Source organism: Helianthus annuus, chromosome 12 (assembly GCF_002127325.2).
Source record: "Helianthus annuus cultivar XRQ/B chromosome 12, HanXRQr2.0-SUNRISE, whole genome shotgun sequence".
Classification (NCBI taxonomy): Eukaryota; Viridiplantae; Streptophyta; class Magnoliopsida; order Asterales; family Asteraceae; genus Helianthus; species Helianthus annuus.
In genome coordinates, this window is record NC_035444.2 from 157,854,730 (window position 1) to 157,870,894 (window position 16,165).

The window sequence follows — 16,165 nt, forward strand, 5'->3', positions numbered from 1 at the left end:
ATCACAAACGCAAGCTTGATGAGCAGTCCGCTGCTCTTCTTGCTGCTAAAAAGGCAAAACTTCACAAGGAAGCTCCCCCGCACCTTCTGAGTCTGAGATTGACCTTGGTGTTTTTAGTGGGGGTCGTGGGAATTTGTTGGAGGAGCTTTATGCTGCATCTGCCCCTCCTAGTGGTAATTTAGCTACTATTTGTATACTGTTGTTTTTTTTTTGTTGTTTTTCTGGGTTGTTCTTGATTTATGTTCCATGACAGCAGTCAAGATTAGTAAGAAGCCTCGTGCGGTAGATATTTCTCAAATTACTCCACCTACTTCTCCTCCGTCGAGGACAGTTGGTTTGACCCCTCCTCGTGATTATGTTGATGCGGACACGAGGGGTGGTGAGGGGTTTACTGAAGGTGTGGCTGAAGCAGGTGTTGCTCCTGGAGGTGATGGTGGAGCTGATAGGGGCAAAGGTATTGAAGTAGAGGGGGAGTCTAGCGAGACTACTCCACAACAAACTATTTATACCAAGCGTCCTCCCGGTGGAGGTGGAGCTACTTCCGGCGTTGTGCGCAGCCCGCACGTTGAGCGTTACCCTGCTGATTCCTGGGGTAACCCGGCTTGTGACGATTTGCCCCACGCCCCGCGCTGGAACCTTACTCAGGGTTCTCGGATGAATGATGTTAACAATTGCCATGAGTTCTTTGCTATGTCCCTTCCTCCTGCTGAGAGGATGTTTCAGAAGAATCGCAATCGCTTTTCCCTTTTGGACGATCATGTTCGTGCTGGGGTTAATTTCTTTGCCACATCACAGGAAATTCTTCGCGAGTGGCGATCGATGGGGGAAGAGACCCTTGAGTTTGAGGCGTCGAAGAAGTCGCTTGCTGAAGAAAGGGAAAAATTTAATGCTGAGAAGAAAGGTTTGCAGTGGAGGGTTGCTGAAGCTGAACGGAAGCTTGAGGAGCAAAAACAGCTGAATGATCAGAGACAAAAGGATTGGGAAACCGCGTGCGCGCGTACGAACGTTGAGATGCAGTCGCAGCGTGATGCTATCGTGCGATATCTGGTGAAAAAACAACACTTGCTGAAGAAGCGCAGCAGGCGCGTATTGCATCCGAAGAGAAGGAAAAGGAGTATGTCGCTCGGATTGATAAGTTAGAGGTTCTTGCTCAGCAAAAGGCAACTGAGTGTGAGGATGCACAGCGCCTTCTTGCTGAAAAGGCTGCTGAAGTGCAGGCAGCAGAACTCCTTGCGGAGGAAACGTCTGCTGATACCAGATGGTTGCTTTCCCATGGAGTGCCCTTGGTAATTTCTTTTGCTTTTCCTTATTCTTTGGTTTTTGCGGATTTATCTGATTGCTCTGTTTTATGCAGCTTGCTGACCGTATTCTGAACTCGACTGAGCTTGCCACGTATATGCTTGAATTGGGTCGAGCGGGGTATAATAGCGGTCGTAAGTTTGGTTTCGCTGAAGGCAAGTCTGCGGTTATTAACAAGGAGAAAGACTACCACTTCGAATTGTATAAAGAGGATTGTGACGGTGCTTATGCTGCTAAGCGCAAGGAGTTTTGAACCCTTGAGTTTGCCGTCGTCCGGGCGGCGCAAAAGTTGTCTCGGAAACCGGATGGAGTCGCTTTGTTGAAGAAGGCTTTGGGAGAAGGTAGTGATGCGGCAGGGGGTGCTGGCCCCAGTCAGACTTGAACGGTGGATTCCGGCCTGTGTGCCGTGTATGGCCATGAAAGGGCCTGTAATGTTGGTTGTTTTAAGACAATTTAAATTTTGTTTAGCTGTGGGTGTGTGTACCTGGGATTCTTGTGAATATTTTATCGCTTTTTTCTATGATTATGCGAATTTTGTTATCGTCATAATATGTGCATGTTTAATTACTTTGATCAGGTGTCACGAATGAATGATGGCGCTGACAGGTGATGTTGTGTTACTACAACGCTTTTTATTCTGTCGTTTAAGTATGTGCGCTTGCATGTGACATACGAAGTGATCGAGTTGCAGGTTATTGTGTGAGCTCAGCTGTGATCAGCCTTGGGAGCATTACAATGTTTAGTTACCTTGCTATCGATATTTTCGTGTTTATGTGGGCACGAAGTTATGTTTTGGCGTTTTGTAGGCTTTGGTTGTGTTTCTGACCCGGCTGTTCACTTGGTTGTGACGAGCCTTGGAGGTCTACAACGTTTCCTATGGTCGAGCCATTGATGTTTTCGTGTACGCCCGAAGTAATAAATGCAGTTGTGACAAGAAATTTGCATGAAATAAAAGTAGCCAAACACTTCTTGTATTAAAGTAAATGTGTTGGCTGTACGCCCTTTACGATTACATGGTTGTGTTACATGTAGCACTTTCAGAGTTGCTGGGCATTCCAGGTTCGTGGAACCTCTTTGTCGTTGATGGTGCGTAGTTTGTAGGCTCCTTTGCCGAGTACTGCATCGACTATGTATGGGCCTTCCCATTTGGGAGCCAGTTTTCCGGGCTTTTCTGCGTTGGACGCTCCGTTGTCTCTTAGGACATAATCTCCCGGATTGAAGGTGCAGATTCGGACTCTGGAGTTGTAATACTTTTCCAGCTTCGACTTGTACTTGGCTTCGTTGATTGCTGCCATCTCCCTCCGTTCTTCTAGGAGGTCCAGGTCGATCCTCCTTTCTTCGTCGTTGTTGATTAGGTTCATGGAGAGCATTCTCGGAGATGGTAGCCCGATTTCTGCTGGGATCACTGCTTCAGACCCATAGACCAAGCTGAAAGGCGTTTCACCATTGCTTGTTTTTGGCATTGTTCTATGGGCCCATAGTATGCTGGGTAGTTCGTCGACCCATCCTCGTCGTTTTTCACCGAGCCTTGCCTTTATGCCATCGACAATGCTTTTGTTGACTGCCTCGACTTGACCGTTCCCTTGCGGATGCGCAACCGAAGAGAAGGTGTGTTCGATGTTCAATTCTTTGAACCATCGTTCGAGATCATCTGCTGCAAAGTTTGTTCCGTTGTCGGTGATGATTCTGAGGGGTAAGCCGAACCGGCATATGATTTGTTCCCATATGAATCGTTTGACGACTGCCGATGTGGTTGATGCGAGTGCCTTTGCTTCTACCCACTTGGTGAAGTAATCAACCGCGACTATTATGAACTTGACTGCCCCCGGAGCTTCTGGGAAAGGGCCTACCATGTCTATGCCCCATTGTTGAAAAGGCCATGCGGTTGTTACGGGCACTAGTTCATTCTTGGGGCGCATGGTCTTTGGCGCGTGCCTCTGACAGCCACTGCACTTTCTCAATTCTTTCACAGCATCGAGATGCATCCCGGGCCAGTAGTATCCCGCATTCATCACTTTTGCCACTACCATTCGAGGCCCGACATGGATACCACAGATTCCTTCATGCACTTCCCGGATTAGATAGTTCGCATCGTCGGCGTCAACACATCGTAGCAGTGGGCCAAGATACGATTTTCGGTACAGTATCCCGTCTACCATTTGATAGTGTTCTGATTTGTATTGGATCTTTCGCGCTTCGGCTTTGTTCTCTGGAAGTATCCCTGACTGCAAGTACATGATTATCGGCGTCATCCAGGACATTATTCCTGTCTGGATGACGCTTACTTCTCTCAGTGGAACGGATGGATTGCTCAAGACCTCCATGCGCACATCTTTTGCTAGGTGCTGGAAACTTGTTGATGCCAGCTTGCTTAAAGCATCAGCCGGCTTGTTTTTGTTTCGATTTATGTGGTGCACCTTGTAGGAATAGAAGGTTTGTAGCAATGTTTTCGCTTGGTTGAGATAGAGTGCCATTATATCGCCCTTTGCTTCATATTGGCCGTTGATTTGGCCTGCTACTAACATGGAGTCCACATGCGCTTCGATGTGTCGGACCCCCATTTTGATCGCCAATCGCAGGCCAGCCAGGAAAGCTTCGTACTCAGCTTCGTTGTTTGTGTTCTTGAAGTCCAGGCGTATGGCGTATGTGAACTCGTGTTTGTCTGGGCTTACTAGCCTTAGCCCCGCGCCTGCTCCATCTTCGTTAGATGCACCATCTATGTACAACAGCCATGGCTCTTCTGTTTGCTTTTTCTCGGCTTTCTCCATCGCCTTACATTCTCTGTCTTTGTCATCTGGGACTTCCGTCATAAAATCTGCTAAGACCTGGCCTTTGATCGATGGCCGTGGTCTAAAAACCACATTATGGCCCCCCAGCTCTATTGCCCATTTAGCCAACCTTCCTGATACTTCTGGCCTTGCAAGGATATTTCCAATGTTGTAGTTTGTTAACACGTGGATAACGTGGTTGGCAAAATACCTGCGCAGGCGCCTTGAAGCGTGAATCAGTGCAAGGACTAGCTTCTCCATGATTGCATACCGGGTCTCTGGATCGGTCAAGGTTCGCGACACATAGTATACTGGTGTTTGAACACCTTGACGATCGACGAGTAGTACAGCCCCGACTGCCCTGTTTGAAGCTGACAGGTAAAGTACCAAAGGTTCTCCCTTGTTTGGTGCGGTTAATGTTGGCAGTTTTATAAGGCAATCTTTCATCTCGCGGAACGCGCTTTCTGCTTCCGGAGTCCACTGAAACTGGCTTTTCTTCATGCAGTTGCGCAAGGTTTTGATGAATGGGAAGGATTTTGCGGCGTGGTTGGCTAGAAAACGATTGAGTGCTGCTAATCGTCCTGCTAGTTTCTGCATGTCCTTGATGTTTGCTGGTGAAGGCATCCTTTCTATGGCTTGGACCTTTTCTGGATTTACCTTAAAACCATCTTTTGTGACTATGAAGCCCAAGAACTTCCCTTCTTCCATTCCGAATGAGCACTTTGCTGGGTTCAGCTTGATACTTACGCTGCGTAGCGTGTTGAATGTCTTCTGGATATTTGCCAGCATCGCGCTCTCCTCTTTGCTCATGATTACCAGATCATCCATGTACACTTCTATGTACTTACCGATGGCGTCACTGAATGTTTCGTTCATCAGCCTTTGGTATGTTGCGCCTGCATTTTTTAAGCCGAACGGCATCTTGGTGTAACAATACAACCCTGTTGGCGTGCGAAATGCGGTTTTATCTTCGTCTTGAACGGCCATTTGAACTTGATGGTACCCCTTGTAGCAATCCAGAAAACATTTCCACCGGAATGTTGCTAAAGAATCGATTTTCTCGTTTATGTCTGGTAAAGCGTAGCAGTCACGGGGACATGCCTTGTTCAGATCCTTATAGTCAACACACATTCTCCAGCTGCCATTTGGTTTCTTTACCATTACTGGGCTTGCTACCCATGTTTGGTACCTGACTTCTCTGATGATTCCTGCGTTTAGCAACTCTAACACTTGTTCTTTCATGGCATCGTGTTTGACGTCGCCTAGGTGGCGTTTGGCATGCACCACTGGCTTTGCGTCTTTTGAGACATTTAGGCGGTGTTCTGCTATGTGCCGTGGAACACCAACCATATCAGCCGGTGTCCAGGCGAACACGTCCATGTTTTCGTGTAGTAATTTCTTGAGCGCTGTCACGGCCCCCGACCCGGTTTGACCCGTTTCCGGTGCCGCGGGACAGAAACCCCGTGATATTTGTTTAATTGAGTTTAGCAGCGGAAATTTAACATCAGGATCGTTGTAAAGCTAAAACTTTTCCCGATTATTTGTATTTCACAATTCGGGATAAAACCCCGAGAATTTACAATACATAAGTTTAGTGATAATTTCTTATTTCAAAACATCTTTATTTATTTTATACTGAGCCACTATTTTAAGCTTTGAAATGCTCCTCAGCACTTTTCCTGATTTACAGCAGATCACCTGAAACATGTTTGAAAAAGATTTTGTCAGCGGGGAAATACTGAGTGAATCATTCATTTTACTAAAAATGACACATTTGTTATAATTCACAGTATTAAGAGTTTTTACATATGTTTATTATCAACCAACATTTCAAGAATAGGTATTTGTCACAGACCAGCTCTGTGACTGTGGTCATATCACCATTGGCTGGCCCAATGAGTGACGTATATCACTTTCTTTTAGGCTTGCCCACCTAATGTGATTAAAACAATAATAATACTGTGCACAATACCCCACATACCGGCTGTAATTTGGTGATTACATAAACTTAATCACTGTAATTATAACTTTGAAAAATTGGTTTGGAGTATTGTAAAACAATTGATAAAAAGAGAATGACTCACATTGCAGATTTAGTACTGACAGAATATGATTTTATCCCTGTTAACCTAATTTCACAATAATGCACACAAAACAGAGTTAGTGATCAATACAGCAGTTACGATAATTTCCCGAGATCAAATACTCGCAATGAATGACCAAGTGCAATACTTCAACTCATTTATCAAAATGACAAACGACAAAGTATAGTACTTCAACTCATTATCGAATTATCGACAACGACAAAGTACAATGCTTCAACTCATTTATCGGATTACCGACAAACGACAAAGCATAGCCCAATGTGGGCTGCACTTAGACATTCTTTGGGTATATTGATCCCGGAAACTGAATCGTAATAGCGATCGAGTAATTACCCTGTTTCGCGGCAGCAATTCGATATTAGTGTGTGTTTGGTAGTAATTTAAGCATAACTCAACGTATATTATGAGTTTTTCCGTCGAATGAACATCTGAATTCAAGTCCCAACCCCTTCTATTTATACTGAAAATTGGACTCCCCCGCGTGTCGCGACAGGGAGACCTGGTCCTGTCGCGTGTCGCGACGGGTAACAATTTAGGGTAGGGTAGGTTCGTGTCCCAGTAGCTTGGATGAGTTGTTTAATCAACGAAATTTTACTTCTCCAGCAAGTTAGAGGATAAACGTTACTAGGGTTTAACCCCCCCCCCCTGAGTTTTAGGGGCCCTGATCCTGATTCCGATTGTTATGAAAATTTTAGGGTTAGTGCAGAATTACTTGGGTGTCTCAATTAGGGTTTTCTTAATAGCTAATTACCATTCTAATTATTAATTTTAATGAGAGTTGTTACAAGCGCCGCGCGCGTCAGGTCGGACATGGCGGGCCCCAGAGTGACTGTTTGTTCTGGGTATGCGCTGTTCAATACCCATTTTTCTGCCTCTATGCGCGGTGTTGGCTTGCTTGCTTTGGCTGGTCTGATTTCGTCTGTTGCTAAAACTTCCTTACTTGCATATATCAGCGCAATGCCTGTTTCGGTGGGGAATCCAACAGCGGAATGTGGTGCAGAGCAGATCATACTGAAGTCTCCTAGGGATTCTCTTCCTAGGAGGATGTCATGTCTTGAGTGCGCCGACAATACCATGAATGTGACTTCTTTAGTTCTTGAGTTTCTCCCGTCTGAAAGCAACACCGGGAATGATATTTGTCCTAGGGGAAAGACGGCTTCGTTGCAGAAACCAGTCAGTGGATAATCGACTGGCTCTAGGCGCGCCTTGTCCTCTTGATCAAATTGATTGAAGCACTGTTCATATATGATATCCGCGGTGCTCCCGGGATCAATGAAGATGTAATCTGTCTGGTAGTGGCCAATCACACCTGGAATGACTATTGGTCGCTTTTCTCTTGGACCCCCTCTAACAATTGGAAAAATAACTTGTTTCTCGCGCCATGAATCATCCTGCGCGCGCTTGTTGTAGTTTTTTCTCGGTCTTCGTGGACCTCCCTGTACCATGTGGGTTTCTAGCTTTCTGAGCTTCTTATTGTCTGGCCCTTCATCTCTTCTTTGTATCTGGCGGTAATCGCGCTTTCCGCCCTTGACTAAGTGAGTGAGCTTTCCATCTCTTAGGGCTCTCTCGATTTCTTGCTTTAGACTGAAACAGTCGTCGGTTAAGTGGCCCGTATCTTTGTGGAATTCATAGAAGAGATTTGGGTCTTGGCCTCTCTTGTTGCGCATTTGCAAGGGTGGTTTGAACTGATGGTTCTCTGTGGCCAAGACTTCAGAAGGTGTTTTGGTCAGTGGAGTCCACTGATTTTCTCTGTTTTCTCGCTTTACTTCTTTTCGATGGGCTATTTGATTGATTGTCTGGCGTGCGTCTTCCCGTGGAGGGCTTCTTTCTCTGTGTGTAGAAGCCTTCCAGGGTTGATTTCTGCCCCTTCTGTTGTGTCGGTCATTATGGTTGTGCGCGCGCTGACGGTGATCGTCACCGGTCAACTGCCTGTCTGTCTGCGCGATTGTTTTGGCTGCTTCTATGAAGGTTTCCCAGTCTTTGGGTCCTCCGTCTCGCCCCTTGATTCTTTTAACCAAATCGTCACACTTGACCGCTCTCATGAAGTGTGCGCGCATCATCTTTTCTGGTATATCTCCGATTTCTAAACATTCTTTGCTGTACCTTGTGATGAAATCCTCTACGCTCTCGTAGTCCTTTCTCCATATGTTTAAACAGTCACCAGGGTCTCTGGCTTGTCTTCGCTGTTGAGAGAAGTGTGCTAGGAACTTCTCTCGAAAATCGACCCATGATTTGATTTTGCCTGCTGGTAAGTTGTCGAACCAAATGCGCACCGCGCCGACGAACGTCTGAGCAAACAGGTGGCACCATGTTGGTAAGTTCCATCCGCTTGTCGCCCCTGCACCCTTAAACACCTGGAGGTGATCATCTGGGTCCGTCAACCCGTTGTATTTACCCACGTTGTGTGGTAATTTCGTTTTGTCGATGGCCGCGCATGCGATTTCTCGGATGAATTTTGAATTTTCAGCCATGTCCTCAGGACGATAGCTCAAGGTGTAATCATGCTCTGCTTTTGGGTTGTACCCCGCGCGCTTGGTTGGTTTGTATGCTTCGTGCTCCGGATGAAGTCTGCTAAACACTGTGGATTCCTCCTTGTAAGTTGGGTCGTCTTCTTCTTCATCCCATTCCGTATTCATGTTGCGCGCGCCCAAACGGGTTTGGATCGGCCTTCGTTGTAGATTGGAGTTTTGCACGAAGTTGCTCTCTGTTTTAGCATAAGTATCGCGCGTGTCGTGTACGCTAGGTCTTCTTATATTTTGCACTGGTCCTCTTTCTGGACGTAAGTTCCACGCATTTGTCTGCTGAGCCGTGTGTGTACTCAGAGACCTCGGTTGTGGGGTTACGAATGCTGATTGGTTAGCCTGTGCTTGGAGCAAGGCTTGTTGTGCGCTGAGCTGCGTATAAACGAGGTTTATGGACACCATTTGTTCGGCATACCAGGAAGCCAGAGTTTTTCCCTCGGGTAGCCCTAAAAGTGCAGAGTAGTTGAGTTGTGCTTGTTTCGATGGAGCAGAAGGGCCTGCTCCATGGCTTAGAGTCTGCATCGGCGGAGGTGTTTGGTGTAATATCCCCGTTGGAGTTTGGAAAGCAGCTCCGTTTGTGGTTTGAGTGATTATTCTTGCTGGTGTTTGGAAAGTGGGTCCAGTTGTGGTTTGGCTAACAGCCCTGGATGCACTTCCAAAGATGGGTGGAAAATCGTTGTTCAGCTGACCCTCTTGGATGGTCTCGTTCCTTTGACCCCTTTGGACGTGTGCCGTGTCCGAAACGAGTTCAAAGGAAGAAACTTCTCCGTCGACTGGGTGTGAGTGATTTTGTTCTGCCATTTTTACGAGTGTTTTTTAGAAAAGAAAAGAGGTGAGAGTGGTTTTGCAAAAAAGCGGATGGCGCCAATGTAGAAACACTGGTTAACACAGGGACAATCAGTGGGATTGTTTCGTCTAATGGGTTCAACCTCTTCTTCTACTCGTATTGATGGCTTGAGATCTGCAAAACAGTAAACACCGTTAGTCTCGTTAAGAGGGGGAAGGGGGTTTTCCCTCTTAACCAGGCTCCGGCGTGAGAATAAGTACTGTTCTGAGAGGAAATAAACAGTGTGTGTATATAGTGAGAAAGGAGAAAAAGATCCTAAACCTGAATGATGAAGGGTTCTATTTATAGCCGGGGGTGAAGAAGGAAGGAGCAGATGTGCCAGCTGTGAGCGCGTGCCAGCTGTCCGACCAAGAAGAATATCCTCTTGGTTTGCTCTGTCATGGCAGATGTAGTGGTACACGTGGCGTTCTTGCATTCGCCTGCGCTGGATACCTCGTACCGGTATTGTCAGTTCTGCTCCCTGAATTGTCGCAGGCCTATGTGGCATTCTGCTAGTGGTGACACGTGTTGTCCTTTATGTCGGATAGAGCATCTTTGGTGCCAACTGTGAATCATCCAGAAGTTTCTAGAAGCTTCTGGAGTGTTTCGTTGACGTGGATGCCTTGTGTGCACAAAAGTGGTGTGGTCCCTGCCATGTAGGCAGGGAATTGGGACCATACCTCTTCAAGTAACTTTCAGGAACTTTTGAAGAGAGAATCGCATAAAATTCAAAACAAAGGAAGTACGACAATCATATCTGGATTTTAGACATTACTAGAATACTAGGTCATTGATCAAAAACATATATGAACACATCATATCTACAGAATTTAACAATATCAATCTCCAACACACAAACAAGTAAAACTTTAGGATAATCTACCAGATGACCTCGAATCAAACAACTAATCAAATTCATCAGATGTGAATCAAAGATGAAATCGAGGCGATTCACTGATCATATCCGGAATTTGAACAATTATTATTCAAAAACTAGGTCATCAATATAAAAAACATATGGAAACATGTAAGAACAAGTACAGATGCAGGCGATCTTACCAGATGACGAGATTTGCTTGGTTTTGGGTAATCGAAGCCTTGATGTGCTTGGATGGTGGCGGTTTGCGTGATCGTCAGAGGAAGAGAAAGATGAGAGGAACGTGACGTGCGTGGGTATTTAGGTCAAGTTTTCATTCAGCGATATCTTCAAATCTGAATCGGTCAGAGGCCACTGAATCGTTCAGATGTCTCCACTAAGCAAACCAAACACCCTTAAGTCTGACCCATTAAGACGTAGCCTCTTAATGGAATCATTAAGAGGCTACCAAACAGCCCCTTACTATATATACTATATAATAGATCTCCAATGTACAAAAAGGTAATTTCCTTAAAAAATTTAAGATGGCAATCCAACAGTCATGCCTTTTTCTCTAATTTTTCATCTATTTCTTCCAAAATTGGAGTTCACTGTATTTTCCGGTTCTACAATTCTGTTTCTTGACACTTTTATCACATTTAGTTCAACCAACTCATTCATTGTACCATTATTTCATCCAATTCATTGTACAATTAATCCAACGCATCAGCACCGTAACCGTCTGAAGGCCTGTTCGTTTTCAACCACCCCTGATTTTCACATTTAACTCTAAGCTATTGAATTGTAACCCACATCGGCTTTCCCACTGCTCCCTTCCATCAAATCCATTCTCCCATCAAATCAAGAAACTTTCACGCTTGATCGGAAGAAGGAGAAAGAATAGCGGAGGAGGTAGAGGGGCGGTGACAACGACCCTGTTTACCTGACAATTTCAAGCTATAACATCATAGATTATAATAAATAACCTACTCTTCAAACAAAAGTTCAAAATTTTCGGAAAAATTCAACATACCATAGGATAATAAAGCTCAAAATCATGTAAAGTTCATACCTTGATGTTGTAGATGATGAGACACAAGCAAAAGATGAAAATCAACTAAATTGAAGAACACTCTTGTGAAAACCCGAAATTTCAAGTTCATAAATCTTGCAAACTAGCAAGAATTGATGAAAGCCGTGTTAGGGGTTTTGTTCGTCTCGAAAAACTACACACAATGGGCTCAAGAATCACTGAATTTGGTTTAGGATTGAAGAAGTTATGGATGCTTGAAGGTTTTAGGGTTCTTGGGTAATTTGAGGAAGATAAAGTGAGATGTGAGAGGTGAGAAGGTGTTTTCATTGTTTTGGATGAGCTAAAATCAGATTAGGTGGTATATGGTCGATTGGGTGGTATATGGGTCGTTTGGGTGGTCAAGAAAGTGTTCGGGTTATGTTTTAGATGGTCTTAAGACTACCCACTATGGTGTCCAAATTGCACAACCGGTTGCCACTTGGTAAATAAGACAAAATTGTAGAAAATTATTTTAATTAAATAATTGAAATTTATGGACAACCAGGTTGGTATGGCAACCAATGGTTGCAACCAACAACCAACATAATATTAATTATTTATTCTTTTTATATTATTTAACTTCTATTTCTTTATAATATTTAATTCTTTTTCCTTTTTTTATTATTTAACTTCTATTTCTTTATATAATAAAATACTAGTTTAGGTTGGGTTGTGATAGTGGGTGAAAAATTGGATTGGGTTGGGTTGTGTAGGTGGAAGAGAGAGAAATTAGTATTTTAATAAAAGATTGGGTTGGGTTTGGTTGTGATAGTGGATAGTCTAAGTGGTTTGGGTTTGAGATAAGTGGCTGGGAAACGAGTTGCGCCGGTCAAAAAACGACAAACCGTCGGCGACGGCTTGATGCCCCGTCGCCAACGCCCCTTATTTTGCAGCCCTTCCTCTGACGGTTTAAATGGCTGTCTACGACGCTTATCACCCGACGGCCCACATGCACATACCGTCGGCGACGGCATGATGCCCCGTCGCCGACGCCTCACTGTTTTCCCATTTTTAATTTTTTTTAGTTTTTCAGCTTTTTTAGTTGAAAAATATGGAAAATTTTGTGCAATTTTTTACAAAATGGACCTAGGCTAGAAAAAAAAATCCTAAAATTTATTAAAAATCTTTTATAATATTTTTTATAAATTTCAATTCTAAAATTAACAAATCGTTTAACGATCCTACCACCCCCGAAAAGCCGTGTATTGCCCCCAATACACACAACAAGCCTAAGACATACCTTTCATCTTCATGATTCGTTCGTGATGTCTTGAACTTCACACATCAAAAAGATTAGTACAAAACGGAAACGATTATAGTAACAAACAATACGACTCAAACAATAGAAAATAACTCTACAACGAACGTTACCGATCCTTAATTGACTTCGTATGTTGGCACACTTACCAAGAAGTTTACAAAACTCGTATCATCGTTTTATCGTTCTGATCAAAAGCTCTAAAACATCGGTTTGTTATTCGGAAAAAATTACAAAAAAATTGACCAGTTCGGATTATTATCGGCCAATAACTGAGTTGGGATTATTATCGGCTAAATTGAGTTTGGTGAGATTATTTATTTCCAAATTTTTTTAGGTAAAGAAGATTATTTATTTCCAATTTGCCTAATGTTTATGCAAAAAAAATTCTACTATATATATATATAATAATATTTTTCACACAAATCGACCTTTATGTTATAAAAGACCATAGTACCCTCACATGCAAAGCATGTGAGGTAACTTAACTGAGTTTTTGAACGACGTTAGTTTTAAAGGTTATAGAATGTAACAAAACATTCTATAAGTTAGGGTTAATAAATAATGATAATAACTTACGTCTCGTGCCTTGGGTGGCGGAACGTATGTGAAGATTGATATGATCGGATGGTATTACTGATGACATGATGATACTCCAGTTGTAGTAGTCTGATAGTTACTGTTAAAAAGAATAGTGAAAATATGTATGGGAAAAAAGCTCAACCGTACCCCCACCCTTAAAATCGTCAAGGAGGTCTGAAATTGCAAGCTTCATTGAGGTCTTAAGAGGTTTGCTCACGATCATTTTTTTTTGCTTTTATAAATGCACCATAATTAAGTTAATCATATATACTCGTTTTCATCTGTTATTATCCCCTCTCCTTTTGTTTCCCCCAAATGAATTTAGGGTTTGTTGCAAAATTGAAGTCGAATAACATCTGGGAATTTCATTTTTCATTCAGGGGAGATGGAGCAAGAGGTGATCGAATCAGAGATGATCTTACCTACACACCTGAGTTTCAAAAAGATTCAAATGCATGACAAGTACCCAAAGGGGCAAGCTAGAGGGAGGCACTGGAAGCATCTCAAACAAATCATACAAGCTGAAAATTACCATAATTACCCCCCTCATCAACCCAATTGTCAGTTTACCTTTTTTATTAATGAAATTTGTTCTCTTTTTTGACCTATGTTCAGTTGGAATTTGTGTGTGTGATCTTGCAGATGTTAATATCGAGTCGCCACCATCGATGCACCCTCGGAAGCAAATTTGTGATATTACTGGATTTGAGGTATGTAAATCTTGAATTTACTTATGAGTGGATTCATTCGGGTTGTGTTTTAATTTTTAAGGCTGGTCAAATATTTAGCTAGAAAGAAAACATGTCAAACAGCCCGGGTTGTGTAAATCGTCTGCAAATGGCCATCTAAATCCAAAGTGTATCGACCCGAACCAACCCGTTTGCCAGGTCTAGGTTTCTGAAATCATATATATACTATTGGACATAAAGTGTATCGGGTAACCTAACCCAACTCATAAAATGGTCATCTAAATCCATCGACATTTGTACAAAACTTGTACAAAGATAAAGTAAATTGAGATATTTTAAACAATCTTAATAGTTTGACCCTTAACATTGCCTTCGATCCTTTTAACTTTTGTTTTTTTTCCCTATATATTGAAAACTTCACCTTTTGTTACTTGAAAGAAATTTGAACAGAGATTGTCATAGCTCATAACACTAGAAGCATAGCTGTTAAAAGCCATCGCCTCTTGCGCCTAGGCCCATTTTTCGTTGAGGCAATTGCGTTTTAATTCTCTAGGTGATGGTTCAGGCGTAGATTCTGGCGCCGATTCATAGATTCCCGGATAAATTTCTTAAATTCTGTCAAGATTCAAGCCGTATTTCTATGTTTATCTAAGGAAAACTACTGTTCTACAACAATATACTAATATTTTAGAACTTTTGGTACTAAATAGATGATATTAAATTTTATATAATAGTTTATGTTATTAAAAAACATTATTATTTTCTAATACATAATATATACATATTTTTTTTTGCATTGTGTGCTTTTTTTCTTGTTAGGCCCTCGCTTTTTTGCGCCTAGGCCCCAGGCGAGGCCTATGCGCCTTTAATAACTATGACTAGAAGTATGCAATTCAATTAAGAATAACTTAAAATGTTGAAATAAATGTTCTCCATCTCTCATGCGTTCAATATTTTTGCACACCCTACTTAATGCCTCATCATTTGGGGGTTAATCTTGTTCATTCATTTGAAATATGAAATATCTTGAATGACTCCACCTAGAGCTCACAATCTTGACCATTTATTTAGAACTGCTAAAATAAAAAACGAAACAGGTCAAACGGGTTGAAAGTCATCGATCTTGTTTCGACATGTACCAAATAATTGTTTCGACATGTACCAAAAAGGACCCGTTACTAAACACATCGATCTTGCCAGCTGCCTATTTAGTTTCTTCAACATACGCTGTTTTGCGGTAAAAAACTAAAAGTTTTTTTATTTTTTATTTTTCTGCAGGCTCCTTATAGCGACCCAAGAACCCATCTACGGTATGCAAACACCGAAGTGTTTAAGCTCATCAGATCACTTCCTAACGAGTATGTGCAAAGATATCTCGCTCTTAGAAATGCTGCAGTTGTTCTCAAGTAATTCCTCAGAATATTTTTTTGTCTGTTAGTTGAATTGGTCCTTATGTGTCTGTGGTACCTATCTGAGACTAGAATTTTAGTGATATGAGAAACTTTTTCTGATCTAAGAATCTCCTGTCTTATTTATTTATATATATATATATGTGTATATGTCTTCATGTGTGGGTGGGTGCGCACGTGGATGTGTGTTCCAAGTTTACCTGGACTTGGTTTACCTGTTTTTTGAAGACGACGTGTTTTAACCCTTTAAAGTCTTGCACAACCTAAACTCGTCTCACACACTGCCCATTTTGCCACCTCTGCGCAGATGTATAATTGCAACTAATATTATGCATATATGTAATAAAACCATTTTAACATATGAGGCAGATTTTATGATGCGATTTTGTTAAAAAAAATTGAATTAAGATTGTGTCTTTATGTTCTTTTTGACATGGGTTATGAAGATGTGATGTGATTTTGGAGTTAATTTTGGATTTTTATGACATGAATTTTGACGTTGTGATGTAATTTTGGTCCAAGTTTGAGTTAAGATTGAAATTCTTATGATCTTTATGAAGAGGGCCTTATTTTTGTCTTCTTAAAGTTGTTGATGTAGAAAGGAATTGGAGTATGACCATCGTTGAAGAGAAGCATGTTATTATTTTTCGTAGTTTTACGCTATCTATCTAGATGTTATACCGACACTGACTGGAGCGAACCAATATCAATCAGTGTAACACGCATAGGCCAAATAAATCTTGATAATTTAATTTAACTGGTAAAATAATAATAATAAT

General features: G+C 42.3%; 3 protein-coding genes across 3 annotated transcripts; 1 reads left to right on the plus strand and 2 right to left on the minus strand.

The window, feature by feature from the left end:
• Nucleotides 1–2,336: 2,336 nt before the first annotated feature.
• On the minus strand, nt 2,337–5,417 carry LOC110893594. Its single transcript, XM_022140692.1, has one exon. It carries the CDS (start codon nt 5,415–5,417, stop codon nt 2,337–2,339), a length of 3,081 nt encoding a protein of 1,026 aa, XP_021996384.1.
• A 1,844-nt stretch (nt 5,418–7,261) lies between these two features.
• Nucleotides 7,262–8,808, minus strand: LOC110893595. The gene is made up of 2 exons (XM_022140693.1): nt 7,409–8,808; nt 7,262–7,283 (listed from the first exon to the last, which is right to left on the minus strand). Exons 1-2 carry the CDS (start codon nt 8,806–8,808, stop codon nt 7,262–7,264), a joined length of 1,422 nt encoding a protein of 473 aa, XP_021996385.1.
• A 4,608-nt stretch (nt 8,809–13,416) lies between these two features.
• Nucleotides 13,417–15,496, plus strand: LOC110896047 (chromatin-remodeling complex subunit ies6). Its single transcript, XM_022143470.1, has 4 exons — nt 13,417–13,495; nt 13,669–13,848; nt 13,931–13,998; nt 15,256–15,496. Exons 2-4 carry the CDS (start codon nt 13,674–13,676, stop codon nt 15,385–15,387), a joined length of 375 nt encoding a protein of 124 aa, XP_021999162.1. The 5' UTR covers nt 13,417–13,495; nt 13,669–13,673; the 3' UTR covers nt 15,388–15,496.
• The last annotated feature ends 669 nt before the right edge of the window (nt 15,497–16,165 follow it).